Here is a 27129-nt window from a genome sequence, read left to right on the forward strand (position 1 = left end):
TTCTAGGTCATCTTAAATGTGCATTTCTTGCATATTTTACTATCACCGTAGCAGCAAGTTCCAAAAGCCCACATAACACATAGCACAGGTAATGTGTGGGAAGTATCCTTTTTAACCAGTAATCTTAGATTTTGCGGTTGAAGAAATTGCAACCATAACAAATCCCTTCTGCTAAAATTGAAGAAGTTGTTGTTGATATGCTTCCGTGCTCAGTTGATCCTTCTCCCAAGACTCATTGTAGTATTGATTCAATATAGTTTTCATTTTACGTCTTCCACGGATTCTGCTGCAATGTTACTGCTGCATAAGTCTCCAAGGATGTATATAACGGTCAAAAAACACTTATAAATTTACTTATAAAACTCATATCATGTGAAAATTAGAACAAAAGGGTGACTTCTCCCAGCAAGCACATTCTCTTTTCATTATTTTTTGTCTATTCAAAAGCACTAAAGAGTAATGGTTCGCCTAACTCACCTCCGACACCTTGTCTCAACCTGATTGTAGTGCCTTTCCAACTCGTTTTATTGTGCTTGTGTTTTGGTTGAGTGATTTTGTCTGTGACAAAGCCAGATGATTAATAAATGCAATTGATTGGGCTTTCTGCTGCCAACGCTAGTATTCAAATATACCTACATACATGTGTAGTCAGCTGAGGTAGTTTGGCCATCTTGCCAGCTTTAATGGAAGCACCCAGGTGGACACAGTGGAGAGATTATATCTCCCCCCCCACTTGAGAATGCCTAGGGCCCCCAGAATGAACTGGAGTCTGTGGTCTTATAAATGACCTCCTCAGCATGATGTGTCAGCTCATACTATCAAAGGCAAAGTGTTGTGAACCTGAAGTAAAATATCCTCAATGTCAAAAGTATAAATATTTTCTGTAATATATAAACCACAGCATTTGAACAGTCTTTGCCATTTTTGTTTTTATGTTACTCAGATGCTGTCTACTTGTCAGTATGTTGAGTCAGTCCTGCTGTCTATGACACATAGGACAGGATCTGGAGTAGAGAGCCAGGCTGTTTCACCAGCTACAGCAAAGTGAAGTAAATGACAGCATAGCCATCCCTGACCTGATGTGAGAGGAATCTCTTATAAAACTACATTTCCCCCCCTTTTTTTTTGGTACCTAATATAGTGGGGTTTTTATAGACATCTGTCCGGTAATTGAGGGTGAAAGAGGGTGAGTTGCTGAATAATCATTGCATTTTAATGGATGATTTCAGTGCAGTTTTTGAAAGAATTTAAAACAAATAATCGGTTGGCAAAAAATGAGAAACTTTCTTTGTGTTCTTGGGAAAAAAAAAGTTGTTTAAATGTGACATTTCTAGACAGAGAAATGACATGTCGAACCTCTAGTGCTTTGGCCAGTTTTAACACTTTCCACCAGTCAATTTACCTGCCGGTACCTATTTCCAGCCAAAATTCTAGTTGTCTTTAATAATAACATTTCATTTTATGATGCTAGTGTGGACTTTTCAGTTGAAAGATGCCATCGGGCATTCCCGCCCCCCCCAGTTAGCAAAATTGGCCAAGGGGGACCTATTGGTAGGGTTGTAGACCCCCCCCACGGAATTTATTTCTGGATACGAGCTGGAAGCCACTAAAAAGTCCTGTTAATACCACGCCCCCTCCAAGTCTCTGCCCCCCCCCCCCACCTTCTTGCCACTTTCCTTGTGATTAAAGACCCAGTATTCGGGCATCCGAAGGGTTTAATTATCTGCTGTTCTTTATTAGGATAATGAATCAGCAGGCAGGCCCATAACCGTGTAGATCTTGCCCGCTGTCCCTGACAGGCCATGTTTACAGGCAGATACTGGGAGCTAGCCCATTCCTTCTCCTAAGAGTCTCTAGGCAATGGGACAATAAAGCCAGAACTTTACGAGACATTATTGTGTTCCAGGTTTAAATAATGTGCTCCATATTTACCAGAACCTAGACTAAGCGTGCAAAAGAAAAAGACTTTGCAGGAGGGAGACAAGGCAGTTTGGAAGTTTGCTTTCGGGTATATTCTCTGATTCACTATATTCATGTTAAAATGAATTTTCATTTGCTTAGCATCTGTATCTGCTACACAGGAACACATCACAGTCAGTCCTTTTACTCATTTAGACGATAAGATATTTGTAGTGAAGCGATTCAACTTACAGACCTTGGTCATGTTGACAGGGTGAGACTCCAACCAAAACCTTTTTGGTTTCTATGTGCCTTACACAGTCATCTTTATGTGTAATACAATAAAATATACAATGTAAGCTAGTAAAGGATGAATAATTTGTTAGCTCACTGGAAATTTCTGGTGTGGACTGAGTGTTGCCGGCTGAATTTCACTGCAGTGCTTGGCAGCAGGTGACCAACTGTGAACTTGGCTTGCAACCAGTTGAAGTTTGAAAAACTGGGGGTAGATTTTGTGAGGGGTGTGTGTTTAGGAATGCTTAAGTTAAAAGTGAAATAAGAAATGGGGTAGCTAGCTGTGTTTCTCAGGAATAAGGCTTGCTAGTCAAATGAAACTGGATCAGCTAACTGGAAGGGCACTTAGCTTTTTGCAGTTCCTATTAAAGCTTTTATTTTACCAGTGGTCTGTTCACTGTTTGCTGCCTCATGGAGTAATTTTCACATACTCCATCTTGCTCTCTATGAGAAACATTCCGATATATACAGGTGACAGCAAACCATAGGGTCAGAACACAAGCAGTTGGGTTTCAGGGCCTTTAATTAGGACCCAAGGATGAACCCACAACATTTGAGACCCAGGTACTGATCCCTAAACTGCGGAACTATACGCAGCCTCATAAGAAACGGACGACTTGGAAAACCATTCAGCTAGTCGATATTTCCATTTGGACGTTCATGTGTAACTAGACATTAATGTGGATCTGTGATCCGAAAGAGAAAATGAGAAAGGCGTTCCTAAATAATCCTCATCCTGGAATAGCGTCCTCCTCTGCTAAGATTATGACTTTCTCACTGCTTGCCTGCTCCTGAGCGATTGGTGGTTGCTAGGCGATGTTCACAAACACACCGCTGCCTATTTGTTAGTGGAGTAGCCTTTTCTTCTGGCACATTGTTTGGCTGGGTCGTTTCTGAAAGGCCAACCCCCACCCCCACCCCTTCCTCCATGGAATCTCAAGCCCTCTTCCCTTTTTGGAGTGGGTGGGGCTCTAACACTGAGCCACCCTCTGGTCCAGCCCATTCATGTAGAAATTATGCAGCTATTTACGGAACATGTTCCCATGCGATAAGGCAACCTTTGCATGGACGACTTCATTCACAACGCAGGTCTTGTGTGAGCTACTGTATCCAATGCCCATCTTACCAGGACAAATACTGTAAAAGAGTTTATAACTGTTATTTTTTTTCTTTCCTGACTGCTCAGACTCAGCTTCTATCAGTTATCTCCTCCCTATCTTATTTGGGCTCTTGCAAATTTGAGACAAATTTCATTCACTTTTTGAGAAGTATTTTCGTAAGTTCGAACACAAGTAAACTTTCAAAGGGAATAGTATTTTCCACTTCTTATTGGCGGATACACCAGTGTGACGGGTCACTGTGTTGCTGTGTTCTTATAGGCTGTGGTTGGTACCAAAGTAGCCTTTTGTACCCCTTTGCCTCATTGCTTCTCCCTACCCCTGCTCCTCCTCCAGCTCTTGCATCCTACTGTCAGTTAGACTCCATGGAGGCGGGACCAGGGTGAGGGGGTGAGGGGCTTGTCGTTTCCTTTGCTCTCCCCCTTCCCGCTCCGTCTCCGTGGTCACAGTGACGGCACCGCTGCCATGGCCAGCTCCGTCGAGGACCTTCTAGATCGTGACCTGTGCAAACTGGAACCCATGGCCCAGGGAGAAGCACTCGTCAAGCCAAGTCGATCCCTGTCCCGGCCAGAAGAGGAGGAGGAGGAGGAAGAGGAAGAGGAGGATGAGGAAGAGGAGAAAAGTGCCCTGCCAGAAGCAGAAGATGTTGCCTTGAAACCCTGTGATCCAGACTGGGTGGAGGAACGATTCCGGATTGACAGGAAGAAACTGGAGATGATGCTGCTCTGTAAGTGCGCGGCGTGAGATTATGTGGCCATGGAGTCTGTACAGGATGGTCCTGCTGTGCAGATTACAGCACTTTGCACTGTGCTTCTCTTTGGAAATGTTCTTATTTCTGCTAAACTTTTCACTGCAGTTCTCACCTGGAGGTGTCAGTTGTTCTTCCATAACTCGCCGTCTTTGCAGAATATTTCCTGACTGCACATTTCCAGGCTGTTGCAGCGGTGGCCCTGTGTCGCATGCGTTCCTTGCTGTTTTCTTTTTTTTTCCATTTATCTTTTGACTCCAGAGGTGATGACAATTAAATATGACATATGAATGTGTAGGTTGTCATATGTTCACAGAGTAGGTTTCGGTTTCTGTCTCCTTGGTATGTGTGTGTGTGTGTGTGCGTGTGTGTAGAGGGAGGTCTCTCTGTACTATGGGATAAGTTGGATTTTTTTTTTTTTTGGGGGGGGGGGGGGGGGGGGGGTACTAGGGGGCTGTTTGAGTCAGCTGGGTTTTTGTCTGCCCAAAAAGCTCGATTCCGTGCAGCCATTCCTGAGCCCCAGTCTGTGTAACCTATAGTGATGGGGGCATAGGTCACCATGGGAATATGCTATGGGGGGGGGGCTTTAAATCTTCCTGCCATTTAAACTGCACTTCTGTTTTAAATGTTTATTTCCATTTCAGTTAATTATTATTATTATTCCTTAAATTATTGCTCCCATTTATCCTTCCGCTTATCTCAAGGGAGCTTATTCGATTATGGCTTCTATAATTATCATTCCATAATTATGGCCCAGTGTTTCTTGAGCTCATGCATTTTTGGTTATTTTGTGGATTAGGGATTTGTATATTTTTAAGCGATTGTAAATGGTAAGCCTAAAGTTATTTTACAGTGCCTGAAGAACAACAAGCATTTTTTTTTCCATTAAAAAGTTTTGAAGAAGTCCACATTTGTTCCTATGAGTCAGACTTAGCTGTATGTCACTTGTAGCATTTTTTTTTCATGTGGCTTGAAACAAGATTTTATGTCCCTGTGTGTTTTCAGAAGGATGTAATTAGGAACTGGTGTCTGACACTTAGTGATAGAACTTGACAGATCTGACGGATGAACAAACGTCATTCTTTCCGCAGATATTGTGTGCATTCGCGAGTCCTGACACTTGTTCAGATGACGTGCTTATGTCTTCAGGAGTGCTTTGCTATGTCCTGCTGGTGTCTGTCAGGGTTGTGCGATAGGTGTGTCTATCACCATGTAATATCTTTCTCCCCTGGCCTCTTTTGTAGCCCCTCCAGAGGAAAATGGGTTATCTGGGGAGGAGTTCTTCAAGAAAGTAAGTGGAAATGGTGAATCTCAGTCCCCACTGCATGCCTGACTTCCAGCCTCAGCTCTCCAATTAGCTCGGGATGGTTTTATGACACTTTCTGATACAGGCGATGACTGGGATCTCTGAGATTATAGTAGGTGTTGGGCTGAAAGTGTGAATATGGCACTTTTGGTCTCATTGTGAAGTCCTCTCACCAGGTGTTTCCTCACAGGTGATGATAGAAACCAACACTCAGATTAAATGGCCTTCCAAATTGAAGATTGGAGCTAAGTCAAAGAAAGGTATGATGAAGGCTGATTCTCCAGGCGTGAGAGCCAGTCGTTAGCATACAATAGATGGAGTCGCGTTAGCGGGAAGTGATGGGCCCCATTTTATGGATTGACGGTTTGGTTTTACGACATTTGTATGGAATGGACAGATCTGTTGTCTCTCTGTCAGATCCACATGTAAAGGTTGAAGGGAAGAGAGAGAATGTTCTGGAGGCCAAGAAGAAGATATTAGATCTTTTGGAGACAAAGGTGGAACCTTGAGTCTTTCTCGCATTCTTCCACATTCTTGTTTTATCCTTTGTTTCCAAGATATGAGTTAATAACTTAATGACTTAGTCACTACTCAAGTACAAGTCATGAACAAATATAGTCACTGCATGAATACATGAACCGTTATGACTGACTGATGATGAACGAACATGGGATCAGCACGTAATTAACACTTTAGTTTCTGTTTAATTAATACATTAAGTAAGAGTCACAACAACAGTATTTGTACCCCTTCAAGTAAAGTGGGTGCAAATAATGTATTAACAACAGCATATTATATAGTATATACTGTATAAGTGAACTTATAACAACATGTTGCTTCAAATAATAATTTACTTAAATGTTCTTCTTAATCTAGGTCATCTAATTCATTTTTATGAATGTTATTGTAATGTGGTAATTATGGTTATGAATACAGTGCTGTGCAAAAGTTTTAAGCAGTCAAAAGAAATGTTTAAAGCTATTATCTGAGTATTAGAACATATGCAAATTAAGAGTAACACAATAAAAACTAGTAAAACTTTCTTCTGTTCTCCAGAAAGTTACTCATACCCAGTTGGATGGCTAGATGAGCACAGAACACCACTTCAGCTCCCAGTCTCTCCTCAGGGGCACCCTGGCCATTCTGTTTATTTCTTAAATTTCACCATCGGCTCATTTAAGTAGTTAACTTAATTAGTTTAAAAAGCCAGTGAGATATTGATTAGCTATACGAGATATGCTAGTGGTCGCGTACTAAATACATGGGTGCATTGTATGGTTGCTGGAAATACTGGGGTGACTTTAGCAGAGGTTTTGAAATGGCTAAGCTAACACACAGTAGCACGGTTTTTAGCACAGTTTTACACCAACATAAAGATAATTTAAGCATCATTTTCTTTGACTGCGTAAGACTTTTGCACAGTACTGTACGAACTTCTGTTTTGTTAATATATTATAATTAAGCTGTATTTTATTAGATTTTCTTTATTTATTTGGGTCTCCGGACTCTGTGCAGTGGTATCACCATATGCCTGTTATGTCCTGTTATGAACGTTCTTCAGGTGAATAAAGTAACCCTAAAGATTGACGTGACCCATACGGAGCACTCTCATGTGATTGGGAAGGGAGGTGGGAACATTAAAAAAGTGATGGAGGTGACAGAGTGTCACATCCACTTTCCTGATTCCAACCGACACAATGCCACAGGGGAGAAGAGCAACCAGGTATGTCACAGAGCATTAATCCAGGGAGCGACATCCTGTGAGGTGACACTTAGCATCTAACAACTAGGTGCTATTGTGACACCTGTGATTAGGTTTATCTTACCAAAATAGGGCACTTGAAATGTTTTTTTTTGTTCTGTTTTACTGTCACTAAACCTGCATATTGCTTTTTCACCTGCCAGGTGTCTATTGCTGGGCCAGTTGAAGGAGTAGAGTCAGCTAGGAGGAAAATACGAGTAAGATTATCACCTACCTACCTACCTACGTATCAACACCTATCTATCTATCTATCTATCTATCTATCTATCTATCTATCTATCTATCTATCTATCTATCTATCATCTATCTATCTATCTATCTCCTTATTTGTTTTTGTGACATGCAACAATAAATCCACGTTACGCTTTCTTATTTCTCCTAAGTTCCTGATGTCTTCCTTCTGTTCTTCAATTACTTTCAAGTCAGGTGACATTAAACTTCCATTCGTGTGTGAATGTGTCTGAGAATCTCATACAATAGACGGGTATTCTTAGTCTTCTTATTGCAGTAGTAAGTAGGACTCTTACATGTGTGTTGCGCAGTGCAAGAAACAACATCCAATGAAGAAAACCCAAATCCCCTGGACAGTCATGTTTTCCCTAAAGTGCTGACGAGATGAATAAGAGAACCTACTTGCTGGCAGCATCTTTGCTTGTTATTTTCAATCACATTTACATTTGACAGAAGAGCTTGTCCTGTGTTACAAATATACTGTACATAATCAGGTCAGGACATACGTGCATTAAAAGACAAAGAACATCAACACAGGCACATAACTGGCAAGTGAAATAAATCTTGTGTGGTATTGTTTATGATATCCATCCATCATCCATCCATCCATCCACCCATCCACCCATCCATCCATATATCTATTGATCCATCCATTTTCTAGATCCATGATCCCATTTCTGGGTCATGGTGAGCCTGGAGTCAATCTAAGTAAACCAAGGGAACAAAACAAGGCAGGGGCACCCTGGATAGGATGCCCAACCATTACATGGTATATGCTTTCCTTACAGGCTACTAAAATTGTGTTTGGTAATACGGTGCCGCAAAATGCTGTACGAAACACAGTGTGCCAAAGATGAAAATGTGCGTCAACTTAAGATGCAGAAATAATAACCTCATAATATAGTCAATGACAGCAGCTAAAGATAAACATTTATACAGAAATTTTTGAAGCAGGATAATTAAAATGAAAAATTGCTACATTAAAATGCAGGGGATAGTTGTGAATTAAGTCCATGACCAGCAGAATAAGAGTTTGTGAATCCAATCTAACAGATTGTCAAAGAGCAGGCCCTTGAAAGTATGCAGAATGCATTGAGGAGTTCAGAGCTAAGATGCAGAATAAAGTGGGAAATGAGCAGGTGAATTTTAAGTCCTTCCTTGAAGGGGCGTCTGCGGTTTTGGTGTTCGGGAGGCATGCTTTCCACTAAAATAAGGTCAAGGTTGAAAACAGAGATGAGTTTGATTTTCTTTTATAGCTGTGCTGTCCTATGGACTACAAAGACTGTAATGGGACATAGGGTGTAATAAGGTCTTAGAAAAAGCGTTTTGCTGTTATCTTGGCAGCCAGCCGTATATGATTATCCATCCAGGTAGACAAGGCAACTGGATCTGCTGAAATTTCAAAAGAAACTTGAGTGTTGAAGGAGAAGTAGTGTTGCCAGTGCAGCGGCGACATAAGCAGTTGTGAGAGCTATCCAAAGATGTAGTGTGTTGTGATAGAAGGAGGGGACCCAGCACAAGTGCATCTCAGGTGTGGGGAGAAGCTCCTGTTAGGCCATCCAACCAGAAGTAGGAGCAATCAGTGCAATTTCAAGCCTTAAGAAGGATGCACAGAGGATCTGATTATTAACGGAGTGGAATGCTACAGGTCCAGTACAGTAAAGTGTGGCCATTGTAGCATAGTGGAATGAGGACAGCATCAGTTGAATGTCTGGTGTAGCACACAGACTACTTTTAGCTCTGTAGTTAATAATTCAATGCTCTCTGGATCAGCCCATTGGCCTATTGGGTTCAGTGTCACCCAACCATGTGTGAAGATCTGCAGTTCTGTATTAGTAACATTGGTTTGTTCAGTGGTTCTGGGCTCTTCTTCTGCACAGGACCTCCAGCCACTGGTTTTGACCTTTGACCTGCCGATGATGCTGACCTCCCAGGTCATGCCAGAGGTCAGCTCCCCTGTGGTCCAGCACGTGGCCCAGGCCTTTGGCGTGAGCATCAGCTTCCGGCAGCAGCCTAGGTTCTACAGCTGCAGCTGCATAGTGCGAGGTCTGCAGGGGAACTCTGCTTCTCTGAAGGTCAGAGCACTAAGCTATTCCATTCCTCCTATAGGGCTGCTATATTCTTGCCCTCCTGTACTTTTCTCCTTCCTCATAGATCATCCTATAGTGTGGAGAATAAGAGCATCCTCCTCCACATTCTCTTATCTCGCTTCCTACCTCTAAGCGGCCACGGGCGTGAGACACTGTGTTAGCAGTCCCTCTATCTGGGGGAAATTTGCTCTCTGATCCTTGATCCCTTCCCGTGACAGAAGGCCACCTGCATGCTAATGGAGATGTTCCTGGGCCCGGAGAATCACGTGGCGGTCAGCACTCAGCTCGATATCAGCTCCCAGCAGCACCTCCTCCTGGGCCATGGCGCGACCAGCTTCCTGACTGTCATGCACATGACCCACACTCAGATAATCCTGCCAGATCTCAGTGCCCCTCAGAGCCCCCCTTCATTGCTCATCCAAGGAGCTCCTGATGGGGTGTGCCTAGCACGGCAACAGCTCCTGGTGAGTCGCTACTTAGTAAGGCTGCCTTCAGGGGCGATATGGAACTATGTATTTCAGAAAGGAGCGCAGCATTGTAGCGACATTGCTGAATGCTATACTTCAGGGCTTGCTTTAAGACAGTTGGTAGAACTTGGTGTTCTTGTTCACAGACAAATTTGGAAGTGTTGAAGGTTCTGTTTGGTATGTGACACATCCTGTTTAACAAGCATACATTATTTTTTGGTTTAACAACTATATTTGCCATATGGCTTCAATGACTCATTTGTTGTAGAGCACTTGGTGCCCATGTAACTCATAGTAGAGTTCTGCTTGTGTAAGATTAATTTTTGGAGGCACAGGGCTACCTATTTAGCTGTACCTATTTATTTGTTCATTGAAAAGGACTGTCTGCCAGTGTGCCTGATGTTTGACATGCGGGAGAATGGGGAGGCGGACCCTCGCAAGCTCAGCCACATAATGCAAAATTTGGGCGTCTTCATCAGCATCAAACCCAAGGTCAAGCAGACCGCCAAGGTACGCTCGCAACTTGCAATGGTTCAAATGCTGTAGTCAGACAAGAACTGTGATTGATTGTCATTTGCATCATTCTTTTCTGCCTCTGTTGTACTCAATCTATATTTTCATCAATATTCATGAGGAGTCTGAATTTTGTATATTTTTGTTCAGAATGAACTGAGATTAGAGTAATATTACATGTGTCAACAGCGATTAAAATCAAATTCAAAAAGGTAATGGCCTTACTGCAGATGAATATTCATAAGCTCCTGACTTTTCTCAAATCAGCGGACTCCACGATACAGACATGGCACCTTGGATTTTTCCCTTCCTCCTGAGTAGATTATTCTTGTCTGTAGGTGTGAACACACCCCTTTCTCCTGATTTGATCGATGTTATCTCTAAGTGTGAATGATTTCCTTCTACCTTAGTTGATTGATCTTGTCTGTGGGCGTGAACTCGGCCCTTTCTCTTGATTTGATTGATGTTGTTTCTGAGTGTGACTGATTCCCTTCCTCCTGAGATGATTGATACTGGCTGTGGGTATGAATTCTCTTCTCCCTTCCAAGTTGCCACGGAACTTCAGTTGCTGTCTCATCCTGTGTTGATTGGTGATGTCTGATATGCTCCATGCACACAGTCGGTGGTGGTGAAAACCCTGGAGAAGAACGTTGGCAACCTTTATGAGGCTCGGCGACTACTACTCAGATTGGACCCCAGTGAGGTCACCAACGTTGCTGCAAAGCCCACCGGTGACATCACATTAACCGGTCTCAACAACCACTGGCTGAACATGATGATGCAGCAGCTTCGGCTCTCTGATCAAGGTACAGCCTGTCATTGTCTAAAACGACCGCATTTCTTCATCCTGCATTTGAAGAACACATCATGAGGTGCTTGCGCCCCCTCCCCCACAATGCTGTGTCTATGGTACCTCATTAAGTTGGGGGATTATGACTGATCATTTACCTAATTTACACAGACGCACACAAATATACACACAGCTAGACACGCATGCCAAGTCATTCCTCACTAGCTCATTTAAACACAGACTGTCACACAAGTAAACAGAACAGTGAACGCATGCAAACTCAGCAAACACAGAATGCTGAAGAAATGTTATTCTTTAAACAGACCACATTAAAGGACCAGCAGCCAGTCATACAGTGTTTATCCAGCAGTGGGCCGTGCTGACTTGCTGGATAGTGTAATATAGAGGCTATTCTCTGTCTGCAGGTGCTGCCACTGCACCAGAAGGAGTGCAGGACAGTCCCCAGCAGGTGAAGACCACACTCTCACCCCCACCAGGTCTATCGGTTGTGCAGAAGGAGTGCATCATAATGGTGAAAGAGACAGACCCTAAGTCAGAGAAGGTGCAGTCATCCATCTCACACTCAACACATCTTATGAGTCACATGCCTGTAAAATTAGTAACAATTAAAATAATTGTCATACTGATTACTTTAATTTACTTTAATTTGCAATGCAGCATTAATGTTACAATAAGTTTAAAGAATGACACCATGTTACTGGTTAAGGAATATTAAGAAGCTGTAGCCTTTGATGTTAATTTGACAAGTTCATCTTTCATTGCAAAGGCAGCCACATTATTTCCAATGCTTTTTGTCACCGTGTCATACCTACTACTGCAGTGTTATGCATCATTCTTCCAGTCTGAACTGGGCATGACTGGTCTTTCTGGAGCGACAAAGGGAGACATTCATTGTGCATTACTTTTCATCCTGTCACTTTCTGATTCACGGCTTTCTTAGGTTATGGAGGATAAAAGTCAGCTGAGTTCCTCAGATCCTGGAAGCTTCGTGCCTGGGGGCCAGGGATTGGATGTCAGAGAAAAGGCTGCCTATTTCCATAGGAGAAGCAGTCAATCAGAGGCCATAAGAGACCAAAACCCAGAAGGAATTGCAGCCTTGTCCCACCACATGGCAACCCAGAACACTAACAAACTGTAAGCCCGACCTTTGAGTCCATCGGTGCACAAGTTGCCACCTGTTTCGTTTACCAACTGTTCAGTTAATACTAGGTCATAAGTCTACTGGAATGAAAATGAACATCTGTTTCAAGTTCAGATGTAACATGGCCTTATGTAGCACCTTTAAGAAGGTCATTATGTTAATGATGCTTTATGAAGTCCAGAGAGTACAAACATCTTGTTACATAACATGGTATTTATTTTCTTAGTGCTAATGCACTGAATGCACACAATATTTCTTGAAACAGGTATAATAACAATACATGGTAATGAATAGTGAGATGTGTGTATGAAGATGAGATTGCTCTTCTCTTTCAGAATATTAAATGCTTCCTTGAACTCTTCAAGGACAGAGAGAAGAAACAGTAGCAGAGAAGACACCATTCAGACAGGTTCCAATTCCACAAGCAACGAGGTATGCCAGTGATTCTAGATGCAACAAAGAATAGTTCTGATTCTAGAAGCAAAAGGAATACATTATTGCTTTAATACTGGAAGGAGCTGGCTATGTTTAGCTGTTTATAAGATATTCTCACAGCCTTAATGTAACGTTGATACTGCTGAGTAATATAATAGTGGACACCTTTTTTTTGGTTAGAAGAATATTCTGAGAAAGTCAGTTGGTGAAATATAATCTCTATCTGCTTTTCATTATTCTTTCATCATGAGACAGTTGGTCTGATTACTTTTGTTTTTGTACTTGATTACATTTCTTGGGAGCTCAATGGCAGAAATATTAATCTGACGTTGTATATAGGAACGCCAGAGGAAACTGCATATCAGTATGCATTGAGTTTCTCTAGCTTATCTTCTGATGAATGATGGTGATAGACTAAGACAGAAGACCAAATTGAAACGCTTGTGTGGAAAATATAACAGTACATAATAAGTCTATGCTGGTACAGTCTAGATTTGATGTGGGTCCAATTAGATTGGGACTCCATGCACTGCAGGCAATTCGCGCAAATGCCAGACAATCGCCATGTCTGGAATTAAAAGCCACCAGTGGAAATGGGAGCCAGTTTGAGCACTGCAAAATTTGACAAATTGCTTTGCTGCTCTTCTGACCTTTTGCAGATAGAATTTTACATGCACCTGATTCTTGTGCATTTTTACATTTTTCCCCCTAAATAAAAGGTTGTAGGACAGATGATATATTTATTTTCCAAACACCAGCAGAAACCATCAGAGCACTTTAAGGACAGTCTCAAGAAATCAACTCCTGTTGATTCTCATGTAACCTAACAACTCCTGGCTTTTTGCTTCTCAAGTCACCTAATTTAATTTCTACCTGTTTCTGTTTATTTGTTTACATTGTTCTAGGATTATGACTATGAAAAAAAGAGGCTCCTGGCGACGAGAGGTACGAAATTCCCTTTGATTTGTATTATTGTTCTGGCGGATTTTTCCGCGTGTGAAGGCTAGATAGTGCAGAGGGCATTCATGCATGGTAAACAGGGTCTGAATTACAAACAGCTCTTAAACAAGTACTGAGCTATCTTTAAATCTCAGTCATTTTCTATAACATACCAATGTTCCAGTCAAAGCAGTCATTTGCTGCTTTGAAAAATAAGTTCCCTTTGCCTTGTGTATCTTACGGCCCTTTTAGCTATTATTTTAGAGCAGCCTTAATGCCTTGTTTGTGATATGCTCCGTATTTATTCTGTATTGCAAGTTAGGTGAGGATTGCTGGGCTACTGTGTCTACTTTATGCCTGTTCATTAGTCAAAGGAAAGCAGGCATTGAACAAAGAATACACTTTTGAAGTCAAATTATTGTAAATCCCCTAAGTGTTTTACCAGATTATGAATTATCATTTCAATGCACAATGTGCCTCTTGGTCATTGAAATCTGCCAGAAAAATGAGGAAAAAAAACGAAAAGGTTGTAGGGCATGTTTAACTGCTACTCATTTGTTGGGAAGAACCAAATGGTCAGCTTGTTTCTTGATAATAGAATTACAGACTTTGCCTGGGGTGGCGCTACGTGCCGCGTGAAGGGGTTGTGCTTACTGTGTTGTGTTTGTTACGTGCATCTGTTCTGGGCATGTGTGCCTCTGTGGAACCTGCATGATGCACGTTTCCAGCGATGCAGAAGAAGCCGGTGGAGACAGAAGTGAGGACTCCAACTGACACATGGAGCGGTCTGGGCTTCTCCAAGTCTATGCCCACAGAGGTCGTAAAGGAACTGCGATCCATCAGCCGCCGGAGCTACAAATCATATCTTGGCACTGCCACCCAACAGGTATTGTAGCTGTTACAACTGAGATACAGCCCCTTCCTGTCATTTCAAATCCAGAAAGTAAAAATCCAGACCAAGATTTTATTGCAACCAACCAGTGAAGTACTCTATGACTGTGACTCTTTATACTCAACGGGTTGGTTGAAACAAAATCTTAGTATATTTACCTAGGTAATGACATCATTCAGGAACTTTACTCATTATAAATGGCAGATATAATTTCACATTATTGCTAGATGATTCTCTACAGGCACTGTAATTTTCCTACCTGAACTATGGCACATTGCATGTAGTGTCGATATCCAACTTGGTCAATGCTACTGTGCAGCTAGAATTTTAACAGAAGTGTAAACAATGTCATTCAATTTCCCAATAGATGATTTATCATAGCATTTATATAGTCAGTGCTGGAATATGTGATGTCTGAGTGCAGGCTGGAAAGGTAATACTTGTATACTTTTAAAAAGTAATTTTTCCTTCCTTTCTGTCATTTCTTCTTCCTTCCCAGGTGACCAGTGGGACTTCACCTGGGAAAAATATTAAGCTGTCCAATCTGTTAAACCTCCAAATGAGCAAAGGCTTATTTGAAAAGTGGATATAGAGTTACAGTGACTGGAAACATTTTAGTCTGGATGCATAATTCATAAAAGAACAGTATTTTTAGAAGATTAAAGAGGATGAACAAAGTACAATGTAGGAGTCATGATTGAAACACTTACTTTATACAGCCAGCCTCCGTTTGCTTCTGTATGTAGCTGGGGACAAGGCAGCACATAAGGGGAGAATGATGTGAACAAAACTTTTCTCAGCCATTTGCTGTGTTTGCTTGTGTGCATGCACCTTTGTATGCATGTGAGGCTGTGTCTGTGTGTGCTTTGTCTGTTGCTGTGTGTATGTTGTTATGAATGTGTTTGTAGGTGATGTGTGTGTCAGGGGGGCATTAAGATGTTCTGTCATTTCCCGTCTCCTCCATTCCAGACGTGGGCATCGCAGAATGGCTGGGACAGAATTCATAATGGGAGCGACTCAGAGAACTGGCGGGAAAGACGAGGATCCTCCCCTTCACCATCTCTTCTGTTGCCATCCTCCTCCTCTTACTCTCCATCTTCTTTCAGTGTCTCTTATTCCTCATCTTCCTTTAGGTCGTCTTCTCCCAGGGCCTCAACAGACAAACCCTGTAAGCTCCTTTTCTGTGATATAACTGAGGAAATGACTACCATGCAATGCTGAATGCTTGCATGTGAACACGGATCTTTGTAACTCAAATTAGAATTCAAAGATGTGCTGGAAAAACCATATCTTTCTAGAATTAATAATAAGAGAGCTCAGTGGGAACAGGAGATTAAAGTTCCTTTTCTCTGTGTTACAAAATAATGAGGTATATTGTGAAAGCTAAATTAATTATACATCACAAAGATTTGAGAGTTACATTTTGAAACACCCCTTCGAATCAAAGCTTCTAACTAAAAACACATATGATCAGCAAGTCATTGCTTGGTGTTGTGTCATTGACCTCTTGCCCTCTCCTTCAGCAGTGGACGGCTACTTTGAGCGTTCATCTTCAGAGAGCAGGGCAGGGCCGTCCACCCACAACCTACCTGAGCTTTTAGGCCAACTGGGCCTTAGCAAATATATTGAGATCTTCCAGCAGCAGGAGGTACAGTAGTGAATCTGTCATAGTCCTAGTTATCATAAACCATGAAAAATGCATTTGCATTTAGTTTTCCTAGCTGTATAAAGTGAATATTTGCCCATTGGTACAGCTGGATGTTTTACTGGAGCAATTTGTCTTAAGTGCTCTACTCAAGGGTACTACGGTAAAGGCCCTCCTGGGATTCGGGAAACTTTGGTTTACGAATCCACATCCTTAACCACTACCTGGCGAGAAATTTTTCCACTTCATGTGTAAAGGACTGAGAAATCTCCCATCAAACTGCTACATCCATCATTATTACTGTCAAGTGTTTTTTTTGCCAGTTCTGCTATAGCTGTCAGTTCAAAAAAAGGTTTATTCTGTTAAGTCATTGCTGTAGTGGACTATTCACATCCAGAATACCTGCCTATGAGTGATTTAAAAGGGGGATTACAGAGAATCTGTAAATAAACTGGTTTGTAGAATTCCCCGGAGAGTGTTTAGACAGAAGCTCGCAAGCGGCGTGGTGCAGGCACCACAGAGATCCCTTACCTCTTTCTCTAAACCTTGCGTGTTTCTCATTATCTGTTCTTGACCATAGTTGTGTTCTTATGTATCCATTTTATGTCATCTTTCATTGCCAAAGACCAGTTCCAATACTAAAAACAGAAGTATAGAGGATAGTAAAAATCTTTAGATGTCGTTCTTGCCTCACCCCCAATATCAAGGACACCTTGGTTGCATCCTTGCCAAATGAGACCAATCCCATGATTCATTGTGTCCTTAGTTCGTTTTTGGGAGGCAAGTTAGTAAGACTGGTCTTGCCAAGACCACAAGTATGATCTTTGCATTCTTGGTATCGAGAAACACCCCTTCCCTTCTCTCATAGATCGACTTTCAGACCTTCCTGACCCTGTCTGATGCCGACCTAAAGGAGGTTGGAGTTTCCACCTTTGGTGCAAGGCGGAAGATGCTCTTGGCCATATCCGGTGAGGCACTGTGTGGGGAGGGAGACGAAACATCTCGGGAGCTTCTCTTTGCCCCCCTTTCTCGGGGGGATGCTCTGATGCATTTCTGAAATGGTTTTCATCATTTCTAAGTTTCTTCATGTGGAACAGCGCATTAGAGCGCGCTTTGTAAAATGCTACCGTGAATCATCCTTTATCTCCACCCTCTCCATATGGGCCGCAGCCCCGATCAGTTGAAAAGTCATTTATTCACTTATTTATTTATTTCTGTATTAATTGCCCACGAGTGCTTTTTCTCTCTTTAATCAGCATGTTTACAGCATTTCGCCCATACTGTTGTCCTCTCATTGTACCGTTGTTGCTTTGGGTCCGAAGTTGATGACTTCTAGATGAGTTCAGAATAAAATTCATCATGTTGTGTTCGCCTCGCGACGTTGTGATCTGATAAGCACGCTCAACTTAAGGCATTAGATGAGACGTGCGGAAATGCAGCAAGCTATAGTTTTCTTCAAATGCATTGCAAGATGGAAAATGTCGTAGTAGACCAAAATTGTGCAAATTAAGGAGAAATTAGTTTAATTATGGGGGCTCTTCATGCATGCTCTCTTATCTCAATTATTTCAGGAAAGAAACTTTTTTGACTTATTTTTAACTTCTAATATGGGGCATCAGTACAAGACTGTATTTTGAGCTGCAATGTCTATAGAGCACCATTGACTCTCAAAGATATTTTTTTTCTGTAAATGGAGATTCTGTAAATGGTAATGAACATTTAGAGCAGGTGTAATCCACTTTCTCATGGTCTTCACCAGAGACATAAAGTAGTGAAGTACAAATACTTTGTTAAATTTTTTTTTCCCGGATTTATACTTTATTTGAGTATTTTAAGTTGTTGTAACTTTTACTTTCACTTCACTACATTCCTGAGCCAAATAATGACTTTTTACTCTGATACAATCTGAAAGACCATCATTAGTAACAATAAAATAAAAATCCTATTGCTGTCATGACTTGAGGAGCGAATGACTTGGGGGCAGGTGTAGTGAAACTAAAAGCGGGTTTACTGAACTCAAAGAACATAGACAGGAAATAAATAGAGGGATCGAAATGGGAGGAGTAGAGCAAGGAAGGGCACAGGCAACACAAGGGTTCGACATCAATGACCTGACCGGGACTAACAAGACAAACAGGTACTTATATACAAGGACTAACGAGGGGTAACAAGCACCATACATGGCTCATCAGGACAAGTTTAGGGAGGGGCAGGACCACCAGACAGAACAGGACCAGTCAGGACAGGATGCTCGACACAACCATGGACATGGAACATGCAGGGGTCTGACCAAGGACCAAAAGGAGAACAGGAGAGAACAACACATTGACGAGACAGATCAAACACGGGATGGAACCAGGCACCAGGAACACACCAGGGACTGAAAGGACGAACCTTAAACATCAAAGGAGACGAGGGAGCAGAAGAGCCAAAGACAGAGACAGACAGAACACACCACACCAGAACAGTGCAGACAAACAGGGGAACAACAGAGACAAAGACAGAAACACCGGAGGAGATAATAAGGGATATAGGCCAGGGTAAAACAAAAGCAGGACAGGGCACTGGGACAAGGACTGAGGCACCATATACAGAAACATGTATGGCCAGCGGGGCCATAGGCTGCCGAGGGGCCAGCAGGAGAGGAGCAGGAGGGTGCTGAGAGGACTGCAAGACAGGAGCAGGAGGGTGCCAAGGGGGTACCTGCCTGTCTCTTGGACCTCAGCTGACATGAGTGGCTGCCCCAGGACCTAGGACGGGGTCAGCCTAAGCCTCCAGATCACTCCAATCCAGTCTGGTGGTGACCGGTGAGTTGGGTGTTGGACTGATGGCAACTGGCAGGGGATGAGGAGACCACCAGCAGTGAAGCAGGAGGCAGCATGGAGGCCTCCAGGGTGACAACAGGAGACGAGGCAGGCGCCGGTGGGATATCAGGAGATGAGCGGGTGAAGCTGGGACACCTAGAGGCAAGTGGGGAGAAGCCGGGACACCTGGAAGCAAACAGGGTGCAGTGAGGGCACCTGGAGGTGAATGTGGCACTGCCCAGACACCTGAAGGCAAGCAGGGCAAAGCCGGGACACCTGGAGGTGAAACAGACGAAGGGGCCCCCCTTGGCCTGGGAGCAGGGAACTCAAGCAGAGTGACCCTCTCTGGACCAGGGCTCTGAGGCACGGGTGGAGTGGCCTTCTCTGGGCCAGGAACCTGGAGCGGGCACAGAGGCCCCCTCTGAACCGGCGACCTGGACCTTGCACTGCGAGACCCCTCTTGGGCATGGCTTTAAAAGTTTGAGAGAAGAAGACTCAAGAAGATTGGGTGGAGCAACCCCCTCCGGGTCAAATTCTGGAAGATCACACGGAGCGGCGGTCCATCCTTGGCTGAGCTCTGGAGGCTCAGCCAAGGCGAAGATGGGTTCCAGAGATGCAGCAGAAGCAAAGACAGGCTCTGGATACACAGCAGAGGCGAAGACAGGTTCTATAGGTGCAGAGGCAGCCTCTTCTTGGCCAGACTATGGAGGCATGCTGGTAGCCTCTCCTGGGCTGGACTCTAGAGGCATGACGGTGGCTTTCCCAGGGTAGGGCTCCAGAGGCACCGGGTCTGGCGAGGCAGTAGCTACAGGCACAGACTGCTTTCTTCGTTTCTTCTTCCTCCGACTGGAAACGGTGGGTGGAGCTCCTGCAAACTGCGGGGAGCCGGTGGGCGAAGCTGCAGGAAGTCAGCAGGCAGATCTCTGGCCAGTTGTGGGGAAACGGAGGGGTAAGGCGTGGCTCATCAAGGTCACGTTAGGGAGGAGACGAGGGTCAGGCGTGTAGGACGTGACAGCAGTGCTGGTTTCAGGACGCCAAGTGTGTTTAGGGCAGCCTCTCATGTAATATCTCACAGTGATCTCACTCCACTGGCGTGCTTGCTTCACTTTCTAAGGGGACCGAGGGACCCCCATGAAGTGGAAGGGTCAACTGTAATTCTTTATGAAATCTAGCCCGTAGATCAATCTTTCATTTTCCTCAGAATGAAAAAGTCATTCCGCTGATCTGCATTAGCAAGCTCGCCAAGTTTCTCTGCTACTCAGTTTTCCTTATTGCACTGCGTTACAATTTACAATGCTATATTCATACCTGTCTTGAGTGAATTTAAAAGGATAGGTTTTATAAGATCAATAGATTTTAACATTTTTTACTGAAGTACTTTTAAAACTAGGTATTTTTTACTGGATGATTTTTACTTTTACTTGAGTAAATCTTTGGTGTGGCATCAGTACTTTTGTTTAAGTATGAAAATTGAGTATGTTTTCCACCACTGGTCTTCACACATTTCCAACTGCTATTTAGATACAAGCAGCACTGTGAGGTGAGTGTTTCTGCTCCTTATCTCTCTTCAGACCTGAAGAACGGCAAGTGGAAAACCACAGATCCACCAGTCGTGAAGTCAGCCTACTTGGAGGGTGGAGCCAGTGGCCGCCTTCCGCGGATCTTGGATGCTGATGTTGCTACTCGGAACAACTGCTGGTGAGGGTGATGTTTTCACCCCAACTTGCTGCTGTCGGTCCACCCCTTCAACTCCCCAAAATCCAACTGGGGATCAGGGTCACAATAACTTCTGTTTTTCACCTGGGTTACATCATTATGCTATGCAATTTGGTCACCACAGCCATCGTAACCCATAATGCACCTGTCTAACACTGGCGTTTGGTATCCACTGCACACTTCCCATTTATACCATTGTCAGAATTTGCTCAAATGTATTCTGAACTTTTTATAGGAGTGGGACTGGGATGTGTGGGTACTTATCACTTATTACGAGGTGACTAACTGGAAAAATATCTCAACCAAAATTAAGGCCAATGCTCTTCTCAGATTCTTTCCTTGATTATGCTGATATATGTATTGTGTCTTGATACAAGTGGCCTTGATAGCATGCTTCCTTGTGCATATGGAGGGGCCTGGTCTGATAGGGATCCTTGAAACACACATCCTACTTGTGTGTGCTGTGCAGAGACAATGTGCTATTCCTACATTAACTGTGAAAAAGTCTTAGGCCAAAAACAGTATGTTTGTCAGGGCAATAATTATTTATTTGCTCAGAAAAATGCTTGCTATATAGAATTTATACAGAAAATTTGTAATACAGTAAAAACTAACACAACCTACTTCTCTTCTCCAAAAAGTGACATCTTGTTGAATGACTAGAAGAACTTTGCTAGCCAAACCTCTGCTCTAGGGCACCTCAGCCATTCCCTGTTTTATATTCATGCACTGTCAGAAAAAAAAGTAGCAATTTGTACCTTTGAGAATGAAATTGTCCCTGGGGCAGTATCCTCAAGGCTCTGCCAGTTGTACCCTAGCTGTAGGTAAATGTACCTTTTAGTCTAATTTAAGGTACAGAAATGGACTCTGAGGAACATTTTTGTACCATTGGGGGTACATTAATGTTGTTTGTACCTTGGAGTACAAAACTGTACCAGGGCTGCATCCTTTTTTTTGACAGTATATGGTCTTCATTAGCAAACCAAGGGGTGCTAGTGGTTGAGTTTTTGGTTATAATAATATATAATTTGGGTATATTAGTTTTTAAATGGCAAAGCTGACACACTTAAACATATTTTTTTTGCTGGCCGAAGGCTTCTGCACAGTAATATACACACCTAACAAAGACATACATTCTTCTCCACTTAGTCAAATCACGTAAGCATGATTCCCATTTTACTCACATCTTTTGTGCCTTAATGAATTAATTCCTCTGACAGCACCGGAGGAACCCGAGCAGAAAGTGGGCTGGCCTTAACTATGAAGGTGATCCTTGGGTCAGGTGCTCAAGGAAAGAGAAGCAATGGTGGTAGATTCACTTTGTGTGACCAGGATTGAAACAAAACAGTCAATACTCACTGAGAATGATGGAGGGAGGAGGCTTAGCTGGGGGGACATGGGTCAGTCAGACCAGTTAGATGTACAGTTTGAACCTGCCTCCATTAAGACTCAAAGATATTAGAAGTATAAAGAGAATAGGTAGGACCAGTCATGGTATATATGTAAATCCATTTTGTGTACATTTCTACCAATCTGAAAAGGTGGTGATGAATTCTACTCTAAAAAATATTTTGTATATCCAAAGTTAAAATTAAAGGAATAAAAATATATCGGTTTTTATCAAGTTCAAAGGCTCAGCAATTACTTGTTTTATATTTATTGCTTAATTTTTGGTCAAAATCTTACCTATGTGGTGATCATATGCAGTGCGCAATGCGTCAACAGTCCACACTGAAAATCAGGGTAAATCGCTATCCTTCAGAGTATAACCTTCCAAAACATTTATCCAATCACGGAGTACTAGCCTACCGACTCCTCCGCTATGTAAATGAGAAATTGATTTCTACGGAATATGTTAAAATATTTTTGTGTCTTTACCGAAGCAGCATCTGATTTTATTTACTTTTTCTTAAAAAACAGTTTAGATGCATCCCGTCTGCCAAAATTTGATCTAGTAAATATTGTTTAGTGTCACGATTAGCGCAGTCTACTTTAATTAGCCTATCTGTCGACTGTGCAAAACTTCTAAATGAAGTCGAAATAATAGGATCTCAAAATTCTCCTGGATTTTAAAACCATTTTCACCGCTAGAAGGCGTTATTGCCATCTCCAGTTCTTATAAATGGACGTTTATTCTTTTCGTTTTTTCTTCCTCCACGTAATCTTTAATTAAATTTCGTCCTTAGAGAAAGTCGTAGTGTCATACAAAGTCTGACTACGACCTAATAATAAATTTGCTTACATTACGTTTGCATATTTGTAAAATACGCAAATAAGGGAATTAATTAGCAAATAAATGCATTTTAATATTTAAACTCTGGAAAGAGTGGAAATATATACCACTGGCAATTTTGTTTTGGTTCACCCCAGTGCACATCTAAAACTTCCAATTAAAATTATCAGCTACAACCACAGTAGTACCAATTGCTTCAATAGCGGATGTTTCAATCATTGAAGGTTTCATTTATTTATAATATTTGGGTAATTAAGTTTGGCTTGCGGAATTAGTTATACTTACTGCAACAAGAATAAAACTGCAATAGTGTAGACCTACTTTAATTACTGTATTTATTCGTCCATTTATTTTCGTTCATTTAAGATTTTAAATTTCGTACGTAACGATTACTCATACAGTGAAAATTATATGAAACATGAGTTTTCCGTTTTGCGGATGCTGATAAAACGCAAAGGGATTTGGTGCGAAATTATAAGCTGCATCACAGGGCTCACACATCATCATGCACTCGCTACGCTTCAGGAAGATATTTGGAATGACGAAACCCAAAATAATACGTTATTTATTATAAATTATAGGCAAAGTATACAAGACTAACGAACCAAATATTACCTTACATCGTGTTGGGATCGAACCTGGTAGTAGGCAACTCGAAAGGTTTCCAAACAAAGAGGCAGTATTTTGATCACTGCGTCAAACTGGAAAATCATAGGCCTACATGCTTGAGAAATTCGAACATTCTGCAATGAATTACAAAGTTTATAACATCACATATAAAATGATATTCACATTGTCAGACATTTATATCATCATCAGCCTGGGTAAGTTCAAATGGCGTTTACTTAATTGAGAGGAAAAAAAAGCTCTTGGTCAGTAATTACCACTGGCTTTATAAATCGATTGCTAATTACAATTGTATCAGTCTTCTTTTGGTGGGTTACGAGACGGAACAGCTGTCGGCTCCTGCTGTAAAGATTAAATACAGTGGAGCAGAACGCCTATCCGCTTCCAGTAGCATTGATGGCCTTGCGCTGCCACCGTCTATCAGAGCACAGGTGGCCCTCATAAAGCGCGGTCTAAGTGCTTCATCTGCTTTATATGATACCGCATGAATGTTGCCTTTGGGACCAGCAGTTGCTACGTCCGCTTCACTCAGTCTAGACAAATACAACCTGGTGCAGGGATGTTGCGCAGAGAAACTTAAAACAGTTCAGCCAAAGCATATTTCCATCGACGAGGCACACCGTCTAAATTCATTAATGCGCGGTGTTATTCTGTTTGATTTTGCCGAATTAAAAAATCTCTTTGTAATGTTATATTCAATAAATGTATTGATGGACCATTTATTTTTTTTTCCCTGCGCCAAGACATGTCTATAAATTACAAGGACTAAAGCAGATAACCTTTACGCTGCACTGTGCCTGCGTACACGTGGTGCTGAACGGACAGCGCCCGCGCCCGATCCCTGCTCCAGTGACATATGAACAGTCCTTCGTCGCTCACACACCATACATTCAGACCTATGCTAAACTGCTGATTGTAATTGCTTATCAGTATTTTCTGCTTCATGCCCAATACAATCAAATTGCCACTTCTGATCAAGATAATCAACGGGTTGGTGTGATATTACTCAACACGGGCTACATTACGCTGGCTATCTACGTATTGAGCATTCAGTACGTCGTGAAGAACACAATGACATTTTTTTTTCAAAATGTTAAAAAAACGAAACTTTATATTCCTCTTGATGGAGCACGAAGACTTGTATTACTATTGTTCGTTACCAGACAGACCAGATGAATCGACTGTTGATTCTGTTTGTTTTTTTTAGAACCATTGCTATTTATCTCTTTATCATATACACTATACTATGTCACATACACTGAATATACATGCATAGATCATTTCCACATGACCCACATTTTAAGTTTAGCCCTATCTTATTTCAGGATGAGGATAACAAGCGTATTATCTGAGGGTGTGGCGCGTTATCGAACGTATGGACTTGGCAGATGGGTTGTTAATTCCTCCGTGAATGCAGCGATCCCTTCGCCGCCATCAATCACACCTGCCACCGAATGGTCCTCAGCTGAGGGGAAAGAATCGGGAGCTCTTCGGGGGCGGAGTCTGCATCGCGTAATTGCCAAGGGGAGGAGTCATCAACGACAATTGACCAAGGGGAGGAGTCACCACCGACAACTTACCGGAGGGGAGGAGAGTCACTGGTTCGGCTGCTCAATCCTGCTGCTCTACAGCGCGAGTCAGTTCCGAGGCGGGGCTGGGAGGTGGCGCGTGTCGCTTGGATACTTTCTTTACCCTTCAGTACGAAATAAGGCGAACGGTCATAGTGAAAATTGAGATTTGGTGCATTTACCCCCCCCCTAGAAGAACCGGACACAACCTCGCGAAGTAAGTGACTCAGGTTTCGTCTTTTAAGCAGTGCACGGAGAAGGGAGCGGTACAGGTAATCGAAACGAGCCGGATCTGGGGAGCAGTGCACTCTAAGAAGGTAATTCTGATGAGGCTTCTTAGTTGCGTATTTACAAGAGCTGAATTTCTTATTTATATTGTTAATGTTATTAACATTCTAGTGCAGTAAGTCGAGGCAATATTTATCTATATAGATTCAATCACAGGGTATGTCGGGGAAAAGACATGAAATTATTTTACTGTGTTAATGATTCTTATAACGACACAAACGCACCCAGTTAGTTGTATACAGTGATCGGTCAGTTTAGGTAATTCGTCAGATGCTAGGCAATATGCAAAACGTGTCTAAGTATGCGATTATACAAAACGATCTTGAAACATTTCTGTGTGTGCACGTTCAGAATCGTATTCTTGCCCTGATACCGACATAATTGTAATAGTTTGTTGCGCATTAGGCCAGTGGGTTTCTCCCATGTCCTTAATTCATCTCACTGCCAATGTCACTCGCGCTTTCTTTCAGACGATGCTGTTGTGCCTGCTGGGCTTTTCGGCCGTGCTTCTGCACGTAGAGAGCAAGCGTGCGGAAACCATCGGCAGAAATAACAACAATGGACATTCCCTGGACAATGACAAATGGCTCAGCACCGTGTCTCAGTACGACAAGGACAGATACTGGAACAAGTTCCGAGATGTGAGTTACCGGGACACGTTTTGCTTATTGTTATAATTTTTTATAGTAGAACAATTCTTATAGAGGGTACCCTGACTACATTAATACGGGCTTTTTACGCCAAATTTAGAAATATCGTAGATGCAACAGAGAAAAACTAAGAGCGACTGACATCAGGACAAGGACATTAATATGTTTGAATTAATTGCCTTTACGTTGTTCACTCAAGTATAGATGAAGTGGATTTTAAGTGGTTTCAAGTCTTTTGATTGGCAACGCCGGGTCAGACGTTCTTACTGACTTGTAGCGGTATGTTTCCCACTGATTACTGTGGGAATTAAACTTTAATCATAGCTTGTTTATGAAGTGTGCATGCACGAGCATGGGGAAAAGAAACGACGCTTAGCAGCAGTCTGACATCCACTGCTGATGACAGATGGATCGGGTAACCTTGATCAAAATTACCTTATCTCTACGGATGTGGGAAGTCAGAATTTCCTCCCAGCGGTTTCTGTTTGGGATCTCGTGAGCCTTGTGGATTTCTCTGACAGATTATTTTGGGAAGCATACACGATGTGGGCTTCACCAGTTCCGACAGCAGCCGGAACCTGCCTGACTGTGCCACACAGACAGACCTTAGCAGAACTGTGTCTTCAAGTCTCTGGATTGGAGGGAAAATAGTTGAAAGAGGATGAGAGCTGTGGTGTGTTAAAATATGAGGTTCTAAAGTCCGCCTCTGAAGCTCGTCTCCAGTGAGAGTCGTATGTTGGCTGTGTTTTCCGCCAGCCCCCCCCCCCCAATCTTCTGACTTCTCTCCTCCTGGCTCTTTCTCATGCTATGTTTTTGTCTTTCTCTCCCCTGTTATCTCTGCTGGTTTATCCATCTCTCTCCTGCTCTCTGCCTTTAATGAGGGCTCAGCATCACCCTAAGAACCCTCCTGCCTTATAAGGTGTGCTTTCACGCAACCTTTGGAAGTCCAATC

At 42.5% G+C, this 27129-nt stretch overlaps 2 protein-coding genes across 7 annotated transcripts in view; both read left to right on the forward strand.

Moving 5' to 3' along the window:
* The first annotated feature begins 3591 nt into the window (after window positions 1-3591).
* Window positions 3592-22435, forward strand: bicc2 (bicaudal C homolog 2). Of its 4 annotated transcripts, none has more exons than XM_023842789.2 (19): window positions 3593-4038; window positions 5304-5350; window positions 5556-5625; window positions 5783-5862; window positions 6927-7088; window positions 7271-7324; window positions 9239-9433; window positions 9667-9912; window positions 10294-10425; window positions 11048-11234; window positions 11644-11780; window positions 12180-12373; window positions 12716-12812; window positions 13721-13760; window positions 14483-14640; window positions 15616-15814; window positions 16173-16294; window positions 17160-17259; window positions 20667-22435. In XM_023842789.2, exons 1-19 carry the CDS (start codon window positions 3777-3779, stop codon window positions 20795-20797), a joined length of 2613 nt encoding a protein of 870 aa, XP_023698557.1. In that variant the 5' UTR covers window positions 3593-3776; the 3' UTR covers window positions 20798-22435. The 4 variants fall into 4 exon arrangements, with proteins under 4 accessions (XP_072573572.1, XP_023698557.1, XP_023698558.1 ...); XM_023842790.2 differs by having other exon boundaries at window positions 12746-12812; window positions 16170-16294; XM_023842788.2 differs by having other exon boundaries at window positions 3594-4038; window positions 16170-16294.
* Window positions 22436-25263: 2828 nt separating this feature from the next.
* Window positions 25264-27129, forward strand: part of spock1 (SPARC (osteonectin), cwcv and kazal like domains proteoglycan 1) — a 198143-nt gene continuing 196277 nt past the window's right edge. For 2 of the 3 annotated variants that reach the window (XM_023842811.2, XM_023842813.2), the window contains exons 1-2: window positions 25264-25556; window positions 25998-26168. In XM_023842811.2, coding sequence (XP_023698579.1) covers window positions 26001-26168 — 168 coding nt within the window. In that variant the 5' untranslated portion in view covers window positions 25264-25556; window positions 25998-26000. The remainder of the gene's footprint in view (window positions 25557-25997; window positions 26169-27129) is intronic. The other variant, XM_072717473.1, reaches the window with a different exon arrangement.

Source organism: Paramormyrops kingsleyae, chromosome 10 (assembly GCF_048594095.1).
Source record: "Paramormyrops kingsleyae isolate MSU_618 chromosome 10, PKINGS_0.4, whole genome shotgun sequence".
Lineage (NCBI taxonomy): Eukaryota > Metazoa > Chordata > Actinopteri > Osteoglossiformes > Mormyridae > Paramormyrops > Paramormyrops kingsleyae.